This window comes from Anopheles funestus, chromosome X (genome assembly GCF_943734845.2).
Source record: "Anopheles funestus chromosome X, idAnoFuneDA-416_04, whole genome shotgun sequence".
NCBI lineage: Eukaryota > Metazoa > Arthropoda > Insecta > Diptera > Culicidae > Anopheles > Anopheles funestus.
The window spans coordinates 12,200,309-12,223,454 of record NC_064597.1 but is presented as its reverse complement, the minus strand read 5'-3'; the positions used below and the strand labels follow the sequence as shown (position 1 = coordinate 12,223,454).

General features: G+C 43.6%; 1 protein-coding gene across 1 annotated transcript in view; it reads right to left on the bottom strand.

Moving 5' to 3' along the window:
* The window catches only part of LOC125770806 (serine/threonine-protein kinase 32A), a 59,305-nt gene extending 43,975 nt beyond the window's left edge, over nucleotides 1–15,330 (bottom strand). The window contains exons 1-3 of the mRNA XM_049440837.1: nucleotides 14,919–15,330; nucleotides 9,814–11,102; nucleotides 3,908–3,963 (exon numbers count right to left, since the gene is read on the bottom strand). Of these exons, the coding sequence (XP_049296794.1) occupies nucleotides 3,908–3,963; nucleotides 9,814–9,868 (111 nt within the window). The 5' untranslated portion in view covers nucleotides 9,869–11,102; nucleotides 14,919–15,330. The remainder of the gene's footprint in view (nucleotides 1–3,907; nucleotides 3,964–9,813; nucleotides 11,103–14,918) is intronic.
* Between the last annotated feature and the right edge of the window lie 7,816 nt (nucleotides 15,331–23,146).

Below are 23,146 nucleotides of genomic sequence, written 5' to 3'. Positions count from 1 at the left end.
GAACCTGTGTTAAAGCGAACCGGAGACCGGGTTACGTCTCGGTCTGGTTGTGCATGGGGTTTTTTGGTTTAGACTTTTCATCGGACGTGTTCCGTTCCAACGGGTTCCGGATGACGTGTTCCGTTCCGAGATAATGATGATGTCCGGCCATCGGGAACCGAGTGATTTCGAGTGGGATGGGCTGCTCAGCCGAGCGTTGGAACGAAAACAAAAAAAAAGAACACCCTCTGGTTGTCACCACTTCTGGTGCGGTTTGATGGATGAAACCGTTGCATCCGACACCGCTTGGTATCGGTAAGGGGGTGTACTTTCGCATCCAACAGAAATCCCTAACGACTTAGCTTAGTGGAGACTTAATGGAGCAGACTTGCCTCTGTTATACTTTTTATTATTTTATATCAATAATATTTTTGGTTGGATTTAAAATTCACTAAATTAGCATTTAAAAAAGCATTATTTAGTGGCTTAAACTTTCCTTAGTCGTAGCCAAAATTGATCCCAAAAATAACCCCCCGTAGGGTAATTTTTTTCTGAGACATTTTTGTAGTGTATTACTACAAAACTAAACACTCTGACACAAAAGTAACGTTGGCTATTGCTTTCAGGGGTAGAAATAATTATCAACTCCTTAAGAAACACTGACCCGTTTCTTCGTTCGACCAGAAAAAGGGAAAATGAAAGGCTATAAATAATACGACAATGTTTCCGTTTCGCGTACTTGACCTGCTTTTGCAAAATGGGCACATCCATGGTTGCACACAGATCGATTGCAGAAAGGTCCGATTCGGTCCAGTCCTTTGGTCGAAGGTCGTCCGAAGGTATCTCTCCGTTAGGTCCGGCAGTTAAGAGAGACACTTGACAAAATTTAACGAGCTTTAGTAACAAACGCTTCGTTCGCTTCGACCATCGTCTTCGCAATGCGATACACCGTGCGCGTTCCATCACTTCCAGCGTTGTGTTTTCGTCTGGGCGCAATTGTCCAACGGAGGGAGAAGGCGCAGTTGCTTACACATTACTCACAGTGATATTTGCCAACCGATTATCATCACGGTTTCTTTCAAGTGCTTGACGCTTCCCCTAGCGATGAGTCAGCCGTTGTCGCGGTAATGTGGTCGGAAACCGGATCCGGATGTAAGGCGCTAGCTTCGTGCGGGTTGCGTTGGGTTCATTGTTTCGCCTTCCGCTCACCGAGGTACCGAGGATCCACGTCCAATTAGAACCCACAAACGATCATCCACGTTACTGGCACTGGGGATCCACATCCTTCCAGTATCCAGTAGGGATGGCTGGGTTTTTCGTACTCAGTCTGTCTGCGTTTCTTGCCACATGTGTAGCTGTTGTGGTTGTCAATTTCAATTCACGCTAGCGTGTGGTATACGTTCCCAAGGGCAGCGGTTTTTCACCTGTTTCCCGACCGTTCCAACCCTGACCCAACGTATACGGTTGCACCCCACACTTTGCAAAACACAATGGACCTGGAACCAATCTCATTGTGGCATTTGTTTGAGCGTATTAAGCGGTCGATGGTGGCCGATGACGAGCGGGTTTCCGTTGGTACTCCCGGTCCATCCGGGCTGAAGTGTTTGTGCGGGACTGCGCGGCCGAAGGATGCCGGTGAGCGGTAAGCGTTAAAGCATCAAACACACAGAGCATCGCTAACGTCAACTGACGACCGTGACTCAGCCATCGAGCTGAGAACAGTTCATTAGTCACAATGCCATAATATTATCGGCAAAACAGCCGGAGACAACACGACACGTTGGTTGGGAAAGAAAGGAAGGAGGAGAAGAAGAAAAAAAAACACGACAAAGCAGAACGATGGAGATGCGAAAGATAAAGCAGTAATTTCGTCAATGTCACTTAGTGAGCTATTATCCGGCACGCGGCACGAATTGTGATGATGATGAAAGGCCTGGGTATTTCCTGAAGGTAAGGAATTACGGCTTGGAAGGAAAGCAACGTTAAGCGCGCCGTTGTCTGGTATGTACCGCCGCTTTGCAGATGAAAAACCGCTCGTACTGCGTTCCCGTACGCCGTCGGGGTGAATGGTAAATGAAGGATGGTGGAAGCTTTATTTGTGCTTTGAATCAACCGGAGGGATAAAGTGTTTCTGTGTGTGAGAGAGAGAGAGGGAAAATGGCCTCACACAAGAAACGAACGGAATGCTCAGCGAATCAGCGATCCAGAACAACGGAATTGTAACGATTGATTTTGCTACCCCTTGATACACATACACACGTGTGCTTTAACAGAATACAGAGAAGAAGCAAAAAAAAAAAGAATTGCATTTCGCTAGCGCGAATGCGAACGAAATGAAGCAGAAGAAATTGTAGCCATACAAATTCCTGGGTGATGCACTTTGCATAACTTTCAGGCGTCAAATGTTAATGTGAATATTGGTGTACGATGGTGATGGCTGTAAGTTTTAGTGTTGGGTAAAGCTTTGTTCGTATTCGTGAATATTTGTACTGAATGCATGGCTCTTAATCTCTAATCTGGGGATTCATGACTCTGGGGATTCGAGACTCTGGGGATTCATGAATCTGAGGATTCGAGACTCTGGGAATTCGAGACTCTGGGGATTGAGACTCTGGGGATTCGAGACTCACTGGGATTCATGAATCCGGGGATTCACGACTCTGGGAATTCGAGACTTTGGGAATTCGATACTCTGGGAATTCGAGACTCTGGGGATTCGAGACTCACTGGGATTCATGAATCCGGGGTTCATGACTCTGGGGATTCGAGGCTCTGGGGATTCGAGACTCTGGGGATTCGAGGCTCTGGGAATTCGAGAGTCTGGGGAATCATGACTATGGGGATTCGAGGCTCTGAGGATTCGAGACTCTGGGGATTCGAAGCTCTGGGAATTCGAGACTCTCGGGATTCGAGACTCACTGGGATTCATGAATCCAGGGATTCATGACTCATGAATTCATGGGAATTCGAGACTTTGGGAATTCGATACTCTGGGAATTCGAGACTCACTGGGATTCATGAATCCGGGGTTCATGACACTGGGGATTCGAGACTCTAGGGATTCGAGACTCTGTGGATTCGAGACTCTGGGCATTCGAGACTCTGGGGATTCGAGACTCTGGGGATTCGAGACTCTGGGGATTCATGACTCTAGGAATTCGAGACTCTGGGGATTCGAGACTCTGTGGATTCATGACTCTGGAGTTTCATGACTCTGCGGATTCGAGTCTCTGGGGATTTGAGACTCTGGGAATTCGAGACTCTGAAGATTCGAGACTCTGAAGATTCGAGACTCTGGGGATTCGAGACAGCCCAGTGTTGTATGTGGTAGCGGCACCGGTCTAACACAACAGGTACGGGTATCAAATCCCATCCGAATCTTTCAGGATTGGGGTCGATCATAATTGGGAGTCGACTCATGATTTGAATGTCTTTTCATTGACGATTCTTATGAATGACTCTTTTCATAAGATTTATATGAACGACTCTTTAAATAAAATTCATTACGCACAATACTAGTAGTCTAGGCTTTTGTTTAACATATTTTTATTTAGCACAATCAGAATTCTGTGTTGCGTGTTTAAGGTTTGTACGTCTCCGTACACTTACCTATGAAATTACCATCAACAAAAGCAAAATCTTCTTCCTCTCCCCCGTTCAACTTCACTTTAATTGGTTGCATCTTCACGTAAAGGTTTACGTGAAACAGAACGAACGGACGAGGATAATAGAGCCAAAGCGATAAAGCCGAAACAAGCGGACACACAGCGGAGCGGACCTGTGAGTGACAGGCCGGAAAAGACTGACAGCTTACCACACTTTCTCCCGTTTCTTCATACACACACACGCGGTCAAATACACCGTCCCGATTAGGCAGCAAAACAAACCAATCATACTGACAAGGCACGAAGCCAACCGGTCGACTTACCTTACCGAAGCTACCCTTGCCGATGTTGCGCAGTATTTGAAAGTGGTCAAAGTTCACTGTGAAGAAGAAGATCAGAAAATGAAACAAAATTAGTTGGCGGAAAAAGTTTTCCTCTCTCCCGTTCTCCTTCCTACCCCTCTAACGTAATTAATGTTTTGCTTTTTATTTTCTGTTTCTCTTTCGAATTTTGCTTCTAATCAAATGCGCGTGCAAAAGTACGATTCCGCATTGGAATTGATATATTTAGATTTGATCGTGCCAACTATCGATTGAAGTCCTAGCTTGTTGCTAAGAAGTTAGGGATAGAGAATAGTAAGTGTTTATTTCATTGTGAATAGCTCAAATGAAACCAAAATTGCAAATTTCTCTTGCAAAGACAAAAGAAAATAATAATAAAATAATTAAATAAAGAAAAAATAAATTAATTATTTTGCATTAATTAAAAGTTTTGAGCAAATAAGCTTTTTACAAGCTTTTACTGAGATTTTTGAGTTGTTGCTGCAAAGTTTCAATTTCTGCAGTAGACTTTCTTTCATTGACTGGTAGCCTAAATTTAGGCAATTCGCAAGGCAATTAAACTTTAAAAAATATTAACCTCAAATATAATATTATCACCAGTTTCTGGAGACTCTTAATTTAAGTATATTACTTATTTGTTCGTTTAGCGTTAACAAGACATGCCTGCTGGGGTTGTTTAGCTCTATCCAGAGCGTTTTAGCCGTCGGTTAAACCGCTAAACAGACACGTTTCATCTGTGCCACCGCTGCCACATGCACACCAACAAAAAAAAAGGACACAACCGTGGGGTGAATTTCTGTGGTGACAACTTCATGTCCAGCGGTACCATTCATTGGTTTCGCGGTAACCCGGCTCGCATTTGGCGGGGGTGGAAAAAGGTTATTCATAATAGTAATTAATCCTCATTCCGAATCCTCCGATCCGTACGGGGCACCGGGTCTCGGCAGGATGTCACGTTTTCTCGTTAATTAACTTTCCCTTTTGCCCTTTGCGGTCGGATGTGTCCTAATAGCGTGCTGCCCCGGGTTGAAGGGTCGGACGCAGCTTGCCGTTCGGAACGTTCCAACACACACACACGCCCCAAACTTAAAGGCCAATGGGACGCTCGCTACCGTACTCTGGCATCCGTTTGTCACACGTGTGGAAAAACTGTCTTGAGCTATCCCCAAGGAGATTTCTGTGCCCGAGCCCACACGGTTTGCTTGACGGTAAGGCTATTTATCCTTTTGCATCCGTTTTTTTCCTTCTTCTAAGAAGCTGTCATTGCGGCTACCTTTCGTTAGGGGGCCACATGTGTCCAAAAATTTAATTTAATCTTCGTAAACAGATAACCCTTCACGGCGGGACATTAACGGACGGAGATTGGAGAATGGTTAAGTGGGCTACTAGCTAGGATTATCCTTGCTTCTTACTTCCCGTACTCATGAACAAAAAAAAAATGAAACGAAAATCGTTTCTGGTTGCTTCGCATCCAAACCGCCTATCATCGAACCGGATTAGAATGGGCGTGTATGACATTCGCATTTGGCGCAAAATGGCGGCATTAGCCTTTCAAGCCGCGCTAACGCAACAAATGGGGTAACATACTCAACAATAGCTTTGTAATGCTGCGAACAGGACGTACGTGAAGGGAATCCCGTACTGGCATCGTGTAGAAAATGGGAAACCGAATGCAAAACACGTACCGGGGTGGGGGGGAGCGACACACATGCACGATGGCTGAAACGTCATTTGCAATCGATTGGGTCTGATGGCGTAGCATACATTCAGGCGCACGACATAAAAGACGGGGGTTGCACTACCGGCCCGCTTGTTAATGGTGCTGAGCTCGCCGCCTGGGCAAAAGGTAAACTTGAAAGTGGATTTGAAACGCGTTTCCGTGCCTTTTGCATCCTTCCCCCCTTTCCCCTCCCTCCCTCCCCTTCGCCCATCCTTTTCTGACACCGAATGGAAAGAAGGATATTGACAGCTCGTTGGCAAAACCGAAGCGGGTACCGTGTAATGATGGTATCGATACCTTAACTTTCACCTACAACCGAAGGAAGGAACAAAAACTAAAACAAAATCCCGAAACCGATACCGATGATAATGTCAAGAAGGGCGTTTGTTTTCGTATTCCACTGGCATAACCACTGACACGCAGCCGAAAGCCGACCGCAAATCACGTCTTGGCTGGCTTGGCAAGCGCAATGTCGCTGGAAACGTCTTCGCCAAAAGGCGTCTTTCCACTGCCACCCCCCGGCGGGGGTAGGGGGGCAAGTGGTGCGTGTAAGTGGGCAATTTTAATTTACGTATGTATCGCAACCGGCAGTGCAAAGTCCTTCGGCTTTTCGTATGCTTACGTACGCCGGGCACGTCCGAAGAATGTTGTCGGGACGTTAGCGCAACGGTGTCACTAGGCGCCGGCTCACCAACAAAACCTTTACGGTGGGAAGAAAATACACACACGCACGCACACATGTACTGACAAAAGGAAGGTAGAGTTGGGAAATCCTTTTTCAGCAGCATTCCGAAACGTGCGCTGGCAAATCATCAATGTGCTGTCTGGCTGGCCGAAAACTAATCAACTCCCGAAATAATAAGAATCGATCTGAAAGGGAAAATGTAAGAAGTTTAGCCTTTTTTAACGAACCTAAAGCGCCGCCTGGTGGTAGAGCAATCGTTTGTTACCGCAAATGTACGGGGTAAGGACAGCGGACGTTGTAAGAGGCTGCTAAACATGGCAACGGAGAAAGGGGCTTGCGTGTGTACGGTATCATATTTTAATAATGTACCACAGTGTCGTACCAATTCCTTCACCGCGACAGCATTTTGGAGATAGTAGATAGCGAGTGAGTGAGTGGAAGAGAGAGAGAGAGAGAGAGAGAGAGAGAGAGCCACACTGTTGGTGAATAGGACGAATGGGTTCAAGATTTTAATGAGTTTATAATCCTGTTTTGTGGTTCGCTTTTGTTACGTTACGTCTTCCGATGCTCGACGTTCGACGGTAGGTCCTGCAGGAATGTTGTATTTTTGGGGAACGGCTGCCAGGCCCCCTTGGGACCGGTGTGGAGACGATGAGTTAAATTCGATGGAGAAGTGTTGCTTTCCAAATTCGTTATAGCACGAGCTGCACTCGTGGATGATGATGGGGCGACAAGCAAATACTACGAATGGGATAAATTAGTTTGAAGAACTTTTGCTATAATTTATTATAGCATTATTATTTTTACGGAGGAACGGTTCGGATGCGATTTAATCCCCAGTCCTACCGTGTAGACTAGCGCTGTTTATCAAATATACCACCAGGCAGCCCCTATTATAGCATTATAGCAAAAGTTAATTTTAAAAATATTATAGCAAAAGTTTATTTTCATAGAGATTTTAATACTTTATTCGAGATTATCGAAATGGATTTTAAAAATGAAAATCAACGAAACCCTTTATGGTTCGTTTCGATTTGAAAGGGTCTTAATGTTTTGTCGTGTGCTTTCTGTTTCTTGCGTTTTCTCCCTATTCTACCCAAGATGTCAAAGGTTCTGTCTGTCAATGTGCGGAACTAAAAATAACACACCCCCATCCCACCATACAACGGTGCGGAAATGATTACGGAACGACGAAAGAAAACCGTTGCAGAAGGTATCGGAAAAATCGTCGTTATTGACCCTCGGGAGAAAATGCGGACTGAGCTTCATTAAAATGGCTCATTACCGAATAATACATCCGTCTCGCGCCGGTTGCCGGTTGCTGCCACTTCCAACTCCGCTAGATGGGATTTAATTACCATTAAAAGCATAATCATTTCGTACTTTTTACTGGTGATCGTTGTACCGGTGAGATGTGCCCCAAAAACCAGGGCTGCGGGCTATTATTCGCAAAAGACTTTATCTGCTCGAATCGGATCGAATACTTCCCCATTCGGGCAGACCGGCATGGAACGTTCACCAATATAAGGTTTCCAAAAAAAAAAATATCGAACCATAGCAAAGATCGTATTGATGCACTGTTTTGGTATCAGGAACCCTTCCCGAGCAAGTTGACTGTGAGATGGGTTTCGTGTGCGATGCAATGACAGGCAAAACAAATAATTGCTTGCTGATGTTTACGGTTCCGTGCACGGCCCGACCATCAGTACGAAGATGCCAGTTTGCTTTGGTTTTTTATTAGCTCCTTGCATGACTTCATCCCAAGCCGATGTTGTTGGGCCTTTAACTTGGATATGGTTTGACCTTGAAGAAAAAAGGTTTCTTTTTCTAATGCACGTGTCGCGTTTGCGGAAATCGGAACACCCACAATTTGTGGCGCCAGCTATCGTACCAGTAGGCTTTCGCCAGAGCGAAGCCATTAATTAGAAGAGTTTACGTGAGCTCTTTGTCATCGACCCTGTCGAGAGTGTGTGCCTTCCTTCTCGTTTGGGAGAGTTTTTCGACACATCCAGGCAATGGAGTTTTCAAGGGGGTGGGAGGAGGGGGAATGTGGGGAATGCTAACATCCCAAAAGCGTCTTTAAGCTTGAAAAAGAAAATGCTGATGGAAGAACACAATTATCAGAAGCTTCAATTTTTTTTGGTTTTCCACGTAAAAAGGCTTTATTTGTTTTGTTTAGTATTGGATTAATCTGATTCAAATTTATGAATCTGAATGAATCTTTCAACTGTATGAATGATTCTAAATCTGAATGTTAAAGATACATGAATGTTCCAGGATCCATGAATCTTTTTGGAGCCGAATCATGAATTGAATCTTCACTGAAGATTCATATGAATTACTCTTTTCAGAAGATTTATATGAATGAATCTTCATTAAATATTCATATGAATGACTCTTTTCATAAGATTCACATGAAAGACTCTTCACTGAAGATTCAATTTCAATGCCCCTTCACTGAAGATTCATATGAATGACTCTCTTCAGAAGAATCACATGAAAGACTCTTCACTGAAGATTCATATGACTGACTCTTCACTGAAGATTCATATGACTGACTCTTTTCAGAAGATTCACATGAAAAACTCTTCACTGTAGATTCATATGACTGACTCTTCACTGAAGATTCATACTAAAGAAGACTCTTCACTGAAGATTCATATGACTGACTCTTTTCAGAAGATTCAACAGAAAGACTCTTCACTGAAGATTCATATGAATGACTCTTCACTGAAGATTGATGTGAATGTCTTTTGACTAAAGATTCATATGACTGACTCTTCACTGAAGATTCATGTGAATGTCTTTTCCCTGAAGATTCATGTGAATGACTCTTTCCAGAAGATTCATTAAGCACAACACTATTTTCTATAATTTTATATAATAAAATAAAACAAATTATTTGCTTACTAATCGTCAGCTTGTAAAGGTGGCGCATTCTTCTTTGCTAGAAATACAGAGTCTGCACTTAAAACCGCAAGCCCCAACATGTTTTTTCTCAAACATCCACTTTCATCATATTAACAAGACTATCCCAACCAACAGCAGTACGGACTGTAGCCGCTCCGGTGTAAGTGTGCTAAAACCGAAAGAATTTCAGGACATTCTTGCACGTTCTCCGTCCACTTAAAGCTTCGCTGCCGTAGTGATTTTACGAACAGCAATCAAAAACAAAGGAAGAACACAAAAAAGCTACAGAAAGAGAAAAGAAAAGTGAGAGGAAAAAAGATGATACGCTTAGCGTAATTACTTCAGACGACCTCGGGTTTTTTTTTGGGGGGCTGAGTATTTACTGTGTTGTGTTTGGATTTATTTTTTTTCATACAAAAAAAAACTCGCTCCTCCCCAAGAACAAGCAGATTAAGGAATGGAAGTTACAAAAAAAACAAAAAAAATGAAAAGGTGACCAGCATCTGTCATTCGTTAAATTGTACACCTAGCTGGTCCGGTTCGGAAGCGGCGTTCCGGGTCTCTAGTACTTACCGTCTTCATCCGACAGAAAGCTCGCATCCTGTCGGGACGACGAATTGACACCCATGTTGTCACGCGCGTTTTGTATTGGTTTTTTGGTTGTTCCTTTTTCGTCCCTCGTTGGTGTTGCTGTTGATTGGGGGTGGGGGTTAGGGAGGTTTCGACCTGGGTAGGTCACCGGTATTAATCACCTTTAGCACGAACGTGAAGTGCCACTCTTATCGTTGCACACACACACGATCGGTGCGGTACACCGTCCCAGCCACGGTTGCAGTGTGTGTGTGTCAATGCGTGTTTTACGTTGCGTAGCTGCGATGAGTGAACTAATCGCCCGATCACACGCGATTTACGCCGTGCTTTCGCGAAACCATACAGCAACTGCTCGGTGCGGTGTAGTGGTCTAACTTTCGATGGCGTTTGATTGTTATCGCACCGATTTTGTGTTTTTTTTGTACTTCACTCACCATTCAGCCTTTTAGTGTCTCTTTTGCACTTTCGATTTTTTTCCCACAAAAACTGGCCTGTCTACGTCATTAGTTGGTTATCGATTTCGATTGCAATGCTGCGGGGAGGGGGTTGTGGTTGATTCGTACCTCGGTGTTATCGGGCACAGCATTTACCAACCGTTGCCGTTAAATTCCTCCTCTACCGCCACCGCGCAACCTTTTTTCCGGAGTTTGAAATCAAACCCCAATGAACCCACATCGAGGTGGAAAAAAGAAGAAAGTATCAAATGCTATTGCTTGAGCAAAAACCTTACTCAAACCCCTACCGGACCGGGTCGAGGCTGTGGATAAAGCGCAGCACGAAAAAATAGACACAATACGGAAGGCGCTTGATTTCTGTTCGAAGGACTACCGTTTCGGGCAATAGCAACAACAAAAAAACAACCCTCCAGGAAGCGAATGTGAGTGTTCGACTTTTTTTTCCCCCGTACCTTTTTTCCCACCGTGTAGGAGGGAAGAGGAGGGAGGGGGGAGCAGTATTTCGCTACTTTAAAATGGCTACCATACACCTGATGCTTGAGTCCGGCTTCACTAGAATCACGCTCGCTCGTACGGCTGTTTGGTCCATTTTGCCTTTTGTTTCTTCAAACCCTGCACCTTACGCCTCCCTTTCCATACCCATCCATCCTCATCGTACCATAGATTCGTGGTGCGAATCCATCGCGCCTTTATCCGTCGAATATCGTTTTATTCAATTTGCATTCTTTTCGGGCTGTGGCCGCTTTTTTCTTCCCTACTTCACTATTTACGGCGGGCTGGTCCCACCGGGTCGCGTACGGTCGACACGTTCCAATCCTGTGGAAGATGGAAGAAATGAAAAAGGGGCAGGTTAAAATCACGGTAAGCTGAAGGATTTGGGTGAAGCAGGTTTGGAGTGTTTTTTTGTTTTTAAATAAAGAACATATTTCTTCCAACACCAATGCAAATACTTGCCCGTGCGAAATGGGCATAGCAAAAAGGAATGATTTGCCTGCCAAGGGTCCGACAACGGTGGTTGGTTTTATAAACGCAAATGTGGTCTTTGTTCTGTAGTGGCTCTTCGTGATATAAATTACGCAGAAGAATTTAATGCATATGCATTAAGCAATCGATTTCAGCACGCAGATACGGGAAAGCGGATTATCGATAATATGTGTTTTTTTGCTGAATTTATTTAATTATTTCTTGTTGCATGGAAAGTGTTTTATCGCTTTGGTAAGGAAGGCATATCGAAGGAAAGTGGGGTTTAAATTTGATAAAATTATCACGAGTGAAAAAGAGAAGAAAACGATTTATTGAAAAATTTAAAATTAAATATAAAACACCAGGCGTCTCCATTTGAAGGTTTTGTTGAAGTACTGGGCGTCTCCATTAAATTATTTCTTTTTAAATTATTGCTTTACAGAAGTTTTTAATGGAATTATATTTTTAAAAATAACAAATCAATCAAAAATATTTAAAGAAAAAAAACAATGAGCGAAAAATGTGCTTGAAAGCACCCTAAAATGAACCATTTATGAAATTGATTTCAGGTTTTTCAATCTCAACACCCACGAATGCACTGTGTCGTGTTCTCTTACGCTGCAACAAAGTTGTTGTGCAGCAAGCAGTATAAGAAGGCAATTCCCTTTTACCCATTAGCAGCCCAGAGGCGTAGTATTGTGGTGCGAAGTCTGAAGGACGTAGGCAATCGAACGACAATAACAAAATCGGCCACGTACCGTGGTACGGTCAGGGACAGCTTTTCCCCCACATTGCGCTTTCCACTGCCCCAGTATAAGCAGCATCATCATAACAATAAAAATCATCACCTTCTCGTCCGAACGTCTTGGGGAAGGTTTTTTTTGTTGTGCTTCTTTCTCTCGAAAATAATGGCTGTGTTGATGTGGGCGCGCGCGCGTGTGACCTCGACCATGTTTAGTGCCTGGATTCGTCGTGGGGTACCCTCGAGGGGGTGTTCTTTTTCCGGGGTGGGTTCGATGTTGTTGCTTGGTTCCCCCCGATTAGTGACGGGCGAACCATTCTCCCATTCTCCCGAACACCCGACACCAGTCTGGCTACTTTATTGGCATGCTCATCCTGCACGTTTCAGCCCGCCGGGCAATGAGGACGGTGCGATGCGAGATCGATCATCCGATAATACAATCGAGATTGAACGATGGGGGCGCATCGACCATTTCTTTCGTTGTGGCTCCAAATAAAAAAACAGGCTATGTTACCGTACCAAACGATTGGGAGACATTTCAATTTTGTCATGCTTCGTGGTACACGTTTTGTTGGGCGATGCCGTAAAAACCACTGATACATGTACCCACACCTACAGGGGAACGATTCGGGACCACCTTCAAGGGGAAAAATTACGGTCCGTTTGTCCGATCATCAGACCATCGAAAGGGGAAGAAGGCTGTAAGAAAATGGATACGCCTGACGAGCGGCAACCCGCGTTACGCTTCGTAAATGTCAAGTTCTCGGTATAATGATATTCCTCCGGGATCCCTTTCATTGCCCTTGGCACAGAAAAAAAAGAACCATATCATTTCTTAATTTCTCCATTTTCTTTTTTTTTCTTCCATTAGTAGTGACCTTTTTTTCTCAGTTTGTTATTATCGGATCTTTTTTTTTCCCTCCTGCATCACATCCTGTTTTCGGGATTTTTGGTTCATTTTATCACACTTTCCTTTTTCGGAAACCCTATGCTATAGATGTAGCAAATCACTAATCATTTGACTTTGCTTTAATATGTTTTGTTTAAGGGCAATGGTTTTTCCGCTCGCTCTTGAGAAGAGCATTTATTTTTTTCTTCTTCTCGTTTTTTTTAAATATCGGAAAGGTTTCAGTTACAGCTTCTTGCACAGTAAACTATTTTAACCTTGTAGAGGCAAGCAAGAAAAAAACCACCCAGTTTTAAAAAGAACGATCAATTGTAGTTGAAAAACTTTGTGGTGGCAAAGTAAAATAAAACGGAAAGTTTATTGAAGCAGAGTGAAGCTTTTTTTGAAATACGGAAACCCATCAATAGCTATCGGTTTTGAAGCTCTCGAGGCCACGCTTGGCACAGTTTCTTAAGGTACTTTTCGAAGCAAAAGAAAAAGCCAAAAGCAGAACGGTTGCGCTGTTTCGGTTCCTTTGCCCCTCTCTTTCTTGCGCTTTCTTGCGATTGTTCCTGTCAAAATAGCACATTAATTGGTCTGTTTCGCGAAAAGTTTTGTAACCTCCAGCAGGATGATAGTACGATCCGGAAAACATACCGAACCCGGAAGCTGAAGAGATCAACCCGTTTCCTTCTTAGCGAGCGAACAGCACGCGAACCGTAACCAATACAGCGTTTCTCAAGTAATATCGTAATGTCAGTCATATTTATTGTAAAGGTTCCATATGAAAAGGTAAACAAAGCTAGATGACATTTTAAAGACGTGACATGAATTATTTTCATTTCGTGAAATTACGCGGAAAATTATTTGTAAAGAATCCGTTTCCATCTCTTAATCCCAAATCCGTGTTTATACATACGAGTTGTACTTTCTTGTTTAAAAAAAAACTTTTCAAAACTTCTTTACAATTTCATTCGCTACAAATGTCAATAATATGGCTACATATATGTAGCCATTACAATAAATGTGGATGACGTTTTAATATCATCTGAGAACCGCTGTAACTTGAGGTCAACTGTTACCGGTGGACCCTTGCTAGTGACTTTTTATTGTGTTTAAATTGTGTTTGCCATTCATTGAACCATTTTGCATTGGAAATTCAATTTTTCTTTCCTCCCCCCTACCCCCAACTCCCCCTCCTTCCCCCTTTATTTCTGCTGGGAGATGTTGTGTACTATTGAACGATACCGACAGTCTTATCCAATGTTTGGTGGTTTTCGTTCCACTTTGCTGCGTTGCGGTCAGCAATGCGAGCAAACGACCGTGCTTACTACGACAAAAGGATCATTCTGAGCCACTATTTGCTTGCACAGATGACTACCGATATTGACATAGTTGTCCTTACGGTGTGGGTTTTTTTTTTGTACGTTAACTTCCGAGCTTCCTAGGCCAGCAACCACCTTCTAGACGGAAACATTGCAGCGGTTTGGTGATGGAAAGTTCTTCAATGATTTCTTCCCGTGCTTTTGTTGTTGTTTTTTTGTATGTCTTTTTCTTAACATCAAACACCATGTCAGGCAAGGGAGTGATACATATGGTGACTGACATCATAGTTGACCCGGTTCTACCCTGGAGCCGAGTTCCCGTTGTGTGTCACCGGTTGATTTGGGAGCAAGAAGGAAACCAATAAGCGATAAGATAAAGTTTCCCATCTGGAATTATTTTTTTTCCGTTCATTTTTCTTTTCTCCATTCCCTTGAGTTCCTTACAGCACAAGCGTATCGGAACACTTAGCTTGCGATAGACTGCTCGCCGCAAATCGCAAGTGTAGCACGGTCACATACCAGATTCGGTGAATGTGTAAGGTCGACAGTGACAAACGAGTTCTACAGTCACACTTAGAGGTTGAGGTCAGGCGAAGTGTCATGTTTAGAATTTTGTTTTTTAGTTTCAAATGAATACGCTTTCCACTTTGTGCAACAGAGGACACTTTGTGGTAAATTCTTTCAGTTGAAAATTTCAATACTGTGTAGTAACTTACCCTAAGGTATGGCTGCCGCTTCATTGGTGGTTGATAGAAATGTTCAGTTAGAATTTTTTGATTGTGGATTGGTGAACAGTACGCAGAACACAGCCTTGCACCTTGTATCACACACCGTGTAAAGTCACCTAAAACCGTTATGAAAACACGCTTACGGCCACTTGTTGACAGTGCGCCACACGTGGCACATATGTCGCACAATTGCTAAAACCAACGGTCAAACAGCAACAGAGCAACTTGTATCGCATCAGTAGCAACAGCACTGCACCGATCTGGACCAACGGAAACACCACCGTAAACACCGCATCCGAGAGCGAATGTTTTGCATCGCGTGCGAACGGCTCGAAGGTGCACGACCGCGTACCCGACCAGACAACCAGCTGTTCGAACTGTACGCCAACGTTACCCACGACACACTGCCAAATGGTCCGAGCATCACAGCAAACGGTACCGTTGGGTGTCATTTCCCGCCACCGCGAACTGTCAAACCCTATCGGCCAGGTCGGAGCCGAATCCGAACCTCTGTCACCGTTCGGGTTCGGCCTATGGTCGGGCTTACAGGCGTTCGGGTGCTTTGGGCACTTCGTTGTATAGTCTTTTTCATACTGAATCACACACGAGCTCGGTTCCGTAAGCACAATCGGGAAAGCTTCCTTCATTCATAACCGTTGTAAGGTTGGTGCAGCAACGAGCAATGAGCTAAAGATTGTTCACAGCTCGAAATAAGCGACAGCTCAGTTTGTCTGGTAATTGTTGCATTATTTCCTTAAGCTTTAGGAATATACCAGCTTTAGGAATATGGGTTATATTAACAGTTGCATTTATTTGTAATGACCAAAACAATCCCCAGCGCCTTCTCAGTGGTCCAAGCATATAAAAGACGCATCCCCGGCCCCTCCTCGACCTTGCTCGTTGGATTCGACTGGGCAAAGATGAGAACGCTGACCGTTTGCATTGGAAATGATGCTTGTGACCACTGATACCCTTGTGGTCGACAATGAGTTGAGTTTCATCAGGAATGAGTTCCCGTTGCCGTAAGTTCGAAGTGTCGTCACCCCAAAAGCACAACAAATCCGTTTTTGGTCGCGACGAAGAATATCCTTGGTGCAGTTTTGAGATTAAACGATCTTTTCACTCAGTAGTTTTGCTGCGTACGATGAAGATCACAGGTTTGTTGCCACGTTTTAGGCGCTTACTTGAGCGGCTATACATTGAGCGAGACTTTTTTCACCCTTTCGAGATACTCCTGAGATATTCAGCTGCTTCAGAATTCCTTGTGGATGGATCGCTTTTTTGTGGGATTATTTCATCAGGTTCCTCCAAGAAGATGCTCCATTACGGCAACACTCTCGGTGCGTTGACCATGGTGCTCGTTCGAATGTTTGTAGTACGCTGGTATTTGCCGAACGTCGAAGAATTCAAGGGATATCTTCGACGACAGAGACGACTGAGAGTTACGAAGTCCAACTCAGGAACGCACCGAGTATCCTATCGGAAAATCGTTAACATCGCTATCATATTCTAACACATCGGATTTTCAGATCGATTGGAATTTTGCTTCTCCAGTACATATCTTCAAGAGTTGTACGAGATACCGTTTAATCTGGTGGAACTTGGATGGCCTATGGAGATAGTGTTACATGTGATTTCGTTTGCCTTGGAGTCAAGATGGATTGCCGCGTTTTTCTTGTTTTTTTAAATGCTTTGGTAACTATACGTTTCCCCCAAAACTCCCCCAAAACCTCCGTCTCGTTGGAGGGCCTACGCATCCTAGCTGTTTAAAGTTCCGTAGGATACCAGGACAGAAGGGACATCCAGCCGCTCCTGACATAGAGAACAGATGCTAGCTCTCCCCCTCGGCTCTATTTAGCCATATACCCCATCTTCTCAAGGAGTTGGGTTTCCCCGCATACCCAAGCTCAGATATTTGGAGATATGGAGATATGGAGATATGTATGTTACCGTTCTATACGACGTGGACGTATTGAGTCGGAGTAGTGTATGGAGTGCTTATATTATCCCTCCAGAGGCTTCGGATCCATACCCATATCAGTGCAGTATTCCTACCTACACTGACGACAGAACGGATTGCCACGTACAACGTATCAACCCAAGTAGCCACATTAATAAAAATGAAACCATAACGCTGCTTGCAGGCTGCTTAACGAAAAAACGAACCTTGCCCGAACCTTGGGGCCGTTTAAACTGCACACCGTACTCGATGGAACTATGGAGCTTGTTACTGGTCGGTTAATGGTTCGTTATGGAACTATAAGGTCCATCAATAAGCACACGGTACTCGATGGAACTATGGGGCTTCTTATTGGTCGGTTAGTGGTTCGCAATGGAACTACAAGGCTCAACAAGAAGCACACGGTACTCGATGGCATTTTGTTTACAATCGCATCGCTAATCTGTCAAATGTCGGCATCGCAAAACGACGGCATTTGCTCCGAAAAGTGGAATTTAATAATACAATGTATTCCCAAAGTGTAAAAAATCGGTGGAAATTTAACGTAAACGCGATCAAATGAAACTGTTGTCGTCTTCTGTGCGTTCATGTAAACGTTCCTTGTGTCGTTTATTTTACCTCAAATGATAAGATTTGGCTTGATTGCTAACTGCTAACAGTTCCTTATGCCCTCAAGCGTCCACAGTTTCAACGATGGTAAACGGCATCTTTCGACATCCAAAGAAAATATTGTGATTGTGACTGATGTCTGGAGGATGTACAAATGCAACTCCAAGCAGAAATGAGTCATTTTTTCACATTTCATTTAGTTTTTTATAATATAATAATATAAATAATAATAACATTAAAAACTTGCTTGAAAATTTAACTTGCATAAACACTTTCTTTAACATTTTGTCGTCCAGGCTGCTTAAGGGTCGGTTAAAAGTACGACGAACTTTGAAGCTGTTTATCTACTGCAAAAGTCGTATTAGAGAAGCGATCTTTAGCGTGCTCAAATTAGCTGCTTAAGATAATTTGGCTATATGGGAATAACGGGCATGAACTCTATCATGAAGGGACTTACGACGAACTTGTAGATATTGTGGAGGCGTATCGTCAACTATTCACTGGAAGCAAGATCCTGTCTGGAGCGCAACATCGTGCAAGCTGTCAAGCGCCACGAGGCATTCATTTCACAACTGGATCACCTGAAATCATTCCTACAGCCCACATTCTTGTAGATGTTCTACTCTCCTCCACTATTCCTCGCGGTCGACATGAAAAGCTGGAGAAAACGCCGAATTGTAGGCTGTTATCGGTTGCTGCGAGCTCAAATTATGTCCATCTCGCGCTCATCTGCTTAGAAAAATATTCTCTTGATGTTGAAGAATCGTTTCTGGAGGTTCTTCAATATTTCACTTTTCATCCAGTATTGATCATGTGATCATGTGAGTATTTTTCACACATGCATTAAAAATTCAGAATTTTAGAAGCATCTTATTTTTTGATACGTATCACTAACTTGAACCCCGTCCTCCGATGTGTAACAAATCGTAACGTACGTAACGCATCGTTTGCGTAATAGTTGAATGATCCCCTTACCAGTCACCCTCCAATTGTAAACAAAATTTCATTGGCCTTATAACCTCTTTTGAAATTCATTAAAATTTCCTAATGATTCAATGCAACATCGTACGATGGAGGTGATGTGGAATGGATATTGCATGACATTACAAGATGTATGATTTTTGCTGTACTTTCATAACACCATGGCTGTGTAGCTCCATGAAGCTCCTAAATATTTAATGCCCTAGCTAGAGCAAGATCGATGATTTTCCATCGCATCTTTGTGTTCACCTTTTAACCCCTGTTTGTATGACATTTAAGATGACTTCAAAAAGGGGGGGAAAATCATTTCATTTCATTGCAAGGTAGTTACAAATAATTTTAGGTAGAAATAAAAAGGAAAACAACACACAAAGCTGCAAAACATGAAAGGGTTTCATCAGAAGATAAAAAAAAAAACAAGGTAAAAACAAATACAAAAGGGAAACGTACGATAGCTGCTGTGTTGTAATTTCACTCATGGAAATTTTCCGAAATGAAAAACGAAAAAGCGACTCAATTACGTTTGTTTCTCTGAAGCTTTTTACCTTACCGATATTAATTATCGTTCTCGTTCGTATGCGAAACATTCGTGTAAATTAAAACCGATGAGCCAATATTAATTTTGCAGCAACTTCATTGAACAGGTTTCGGGGTGAGCTACCCCGATCGGGTGAATCCCACCAACCACGTTGAAAGCAAAGCAGAAAGGAGGACAATAATGATATATTCGCTCTTTAACGTTCAACGTACAGCGTAACATTTTTTTCTCGCCTATAATAGTTTGAAGCTGACAAATAATTAGTAACATGGAAAATATCAAAGAAAGATTATCAAACGAGTTTGTGTATTTCTTTTTTTTTGTTGAATAAGAAATAGAGGTTTATTTTTATTTTTGACTCTGCCTCTCCAGTGATGCTGTCCAGCTGCTGCGACATCGATTACGTACGCTTCGCCAGGATCTCTCCGATGCGCGATACGCGATGTGTTTTTATTGCGTCCGGATGCTAGCAACGGAACGGAAACATGAGAAGCAAATCAAAAAATCATGAACATAATAATTGATGCCGTACGAACGCACATAGTAACCGTACGGTGTGAGCAGGACGGCAGCGTGGAAGGGAATGGGACGATAGAGAGAGGATATTCGGCAGAGGCTAATAATAACGCTTCTACGTTGGGAAAGATGAAGGGAGGGAACGAGATCTGGAATGGTCACCGGGAACAGATTCGTTGTGACCACATTGATGATTTTCTTTTTTCTACCGTTAGTTCTTTTGCGCGGAACATATCCTATGCATATGATGATTTATGATTAATATTTCCTTTTATCTTTCGATTCGTAGCAATCAACATAAAGCACAAAAAAATTGGGAAGATATATTTTAATGTTCGCTCATTTTCATTGCTGCTATCTAACGGAACACTATAGCAAACAGAAAGTAATGAAGCTTAACTCTTGGCGAAAAAAAAAATAGTGATCATGTACTAGTGATGGGTCATACGATTCGTTTAATGGCTTGACTCGGAGTCGGGGGTCGTAAATATAAGTAGGTTCAGTAGCTCCGACCCGGTGGTGTATGTGATAAACGGCGCCGGTCTACACGACAGGACCGGGTTCAAATCCCATCCGGACCGTGCGCCCGTAGCAAGGACTGACTATCAGGCTACGTGCTAAAATAAGTCTAGTAAGCCAGAAATGGTCGGCATGACCTTAGAGGTCGTTGAAGCCAATAAGAGAGAGAGAGAGAGAGATAGAGAGAGAGAAAGAGAGAGAGAGAAAGAGAGAGAGACACACACACAAATTGAGAGAAAGAGATAGAAAGAGAGAGAGAGAGAAAGAGATAGAGAGAGAGAGAGAGAGAGAGTTCCCTGCCCCCGAAATCCCTACCCCACGGGTCGGAGTCGCTTATCGTAGTTTGCACCTACTGGACCTACTGAACCTACTTCGACCCGAGTCCTACCCGTACTCGCTGTATCCACGGCTCGGAGTCGTTTACGGTAGCTTGCACCTATTGGACCTACTGAACCTACTTCGACCCGAGTCCGCTCCGAACTCGCTCCCCCCATGGGTCGGTTATGGTACTGGACCTACTCGACCTACTTGTAGTGATGGGTTCTCGGAATCGCACCCACGGCTCCGAACCGCTTCCGAGCATAGCAACTCCGGCTCCGATTCCGGCTAGGTTAAAACCACGATTACGCCCGGAGCCGTCCGGAGCCGTCCGGAGCCGCCCAGTCGGCAGCCGGAGCCGTGGGAATCGACGGAATCGTCGGAGCCGTCCGGAACCGTCCGGAGCCGCTAGTTATTGCTAGCGCTTTATTTTTTTATTTTTTTTTAAATAAAGATTGCTTTATTTTTTTTATTTTTACCAGATTCTATAAAATTTGCTGATAGTGCAATAATCTAGGTTATATCATTGCCAACTAGCGGCTCCGACGGCTCCGGACGGCTCCGACGATTCCGACGGCTCCGGCTGCCGACTAGGCGGCTCCGGACGATTCCGGACGGCTCCGACGATTCCGACGGCTCCGGCTGCCAAATAGGCGGCTCCGGACGGCTCCGGACGGTTCCGGGCGGTTGCGGAGGGTTCCGAATTCGGAGTACTGCACCTACCTTCCGGAGCCGCTTCCAAAATTTATGGAGTCATTCGGAAGCGATTCCGTTTTTTTGTCGGATTTACCCATCACTACCTACTTGTATCTCCTGTTCGACCCGAACCGGATCAGGTCGCTTATGGATGGCTCCGACCCGTTAGGTTCGGGACGACCCGCCCATCACTATCATGTACGGGAACCTGCCTTCGGAAATTCAATTCAATGAAGGTGATTCAACAGAGATTGAAATATGATCAAAACCGTACTAGAAAAATCATTTTTCCATTTTCGAGAATAAATTCTCTTTTCTATTCCCATTGGTCAAACAGCGCAAAAGAAGAGAGCATGGGTAGTATAGGAAGGGAGAAGAGTGTATGTCATCTATTTGATTGCACCCAAAAAGTCAACAACCTAACCAGGATGATATGCAATTTCATTAACCCATTCGCAACAAACCCGCTACGAACCCCTTCCCGCTGCGTAAATAATCGAAGCACAAAAATATGTTTCAATCTTTAATACATTACAACCGAATGTGTTAGCAAACGAAGCAGCAGGACCAGGCGCGGCCAAAAATCATTGCAATTAAATAAGGGCCAGGAGTGGTCAGCGTGTTGCAAATACAATCGAGAGTATCGTATCGGGTGTATTTAAATTGACTTCATGCAAAGCCGCACGGTGATTGCATTCGATGCGGAGAATTTATTGACTTCGTACCAATTTGTTGGCCGATTGGCAGGGAAAAGCTTTGGCACACGTTTTCGGGGTTGGGAAATTGGGGAGACATGCAAGGAATCTGTGAGCCCACGCGCTGTTCCGTGGATGCGACGAACCCATGCCATTAATATGTTGTTTATGCTTGAATCTGCATCCCACCCTTTTGCTCAATTGTTTATTTAGAGCTGTCGGTGCAACTTATGCTGTTGGGTTGTTTTTTCCTTTCTTTAATGTACATTATTTACGGTTCATCTTTCATGCGCATAAAAATAGTACAGGAAGCGCTTCACGATAAACACGTACTGATGTGGGTGGTAATAAATTTCGAATTAACAATCGTGTTGTTTCTGACCATTTCGCATACAAAAGCATTGATTCATGGGCGCATGAATAAAGCATCGCTATGGGTCGTGCCGTAATTTGAGTTGAGAATTGGTTTTTAGTTATGATTCCATCTACGGATCTTCATCCCAATCCATCATTCCACCCGTTATAGATGGGGAAGTTTTTATGGCTCGTGAGGATATTAAATAGACGTACATTAACTTTATTGGAACGGTTGGGATTGTTAGCTTTCAATGACTTCAATGAAATGCGTTTTAAGACCTCTCCAATTACGAGGAAATAACATCCTGGAAAGTCAAAAATGACAGAGACAAACTTCTTGAGGTTTCGTTGATTATTACATCCGCAATAAAAGAAGTTTATTGCCTTTAGAAATTAACTCCAAAGTTCGCTATCTTCAAGGCTTTAATAACTCTCTTCCCACTATGTTTTTTTTTTATAAAAAGAAGTCGTTTTCTATGTCTTTCAGACTTTCAGGTAGTTTAAGGATTTTTGACTAAACACTTACGTCTATGCTTATCAAAGTCTATATACCTCGGTAGCTAGTCTCGGTAGTCCTCTATGGTCATGAATCTTGGACATTATTTGCGATGGACACCAACGCTCTTGTCATTTTTGAGCGGCGAATGCCATGTGCTATCTTTGCAGGTGTTTGTGAACAGAGCGTATAGAGAAGGAAATATGAACCACGACTCGCTGGACTCGTGACCTATCCAGAAGGTGCTAGCCCAGAGAGCTCGTTGACTGGAGCAAGTGGAGCTAAACCTGTCGCAGAAGTGAAGCATAGGATAGGAGATCCGATCGGATGGGAGTGAACGGCACAATGATGCTGATGATAGTAACTCCCAAGATCACACCAAAGTCACCAAAGTTATGGATTTCTTCCCACGGATCACGGTAAGCGGACTAAGCGGTCACACGGGACTCTGTGTCCGCAGATATATACAATCTGAGCTAAAGAGGCCAAAGTCGTACAAAGACAACTCCTGGATAATGCGCCATCTCAGAG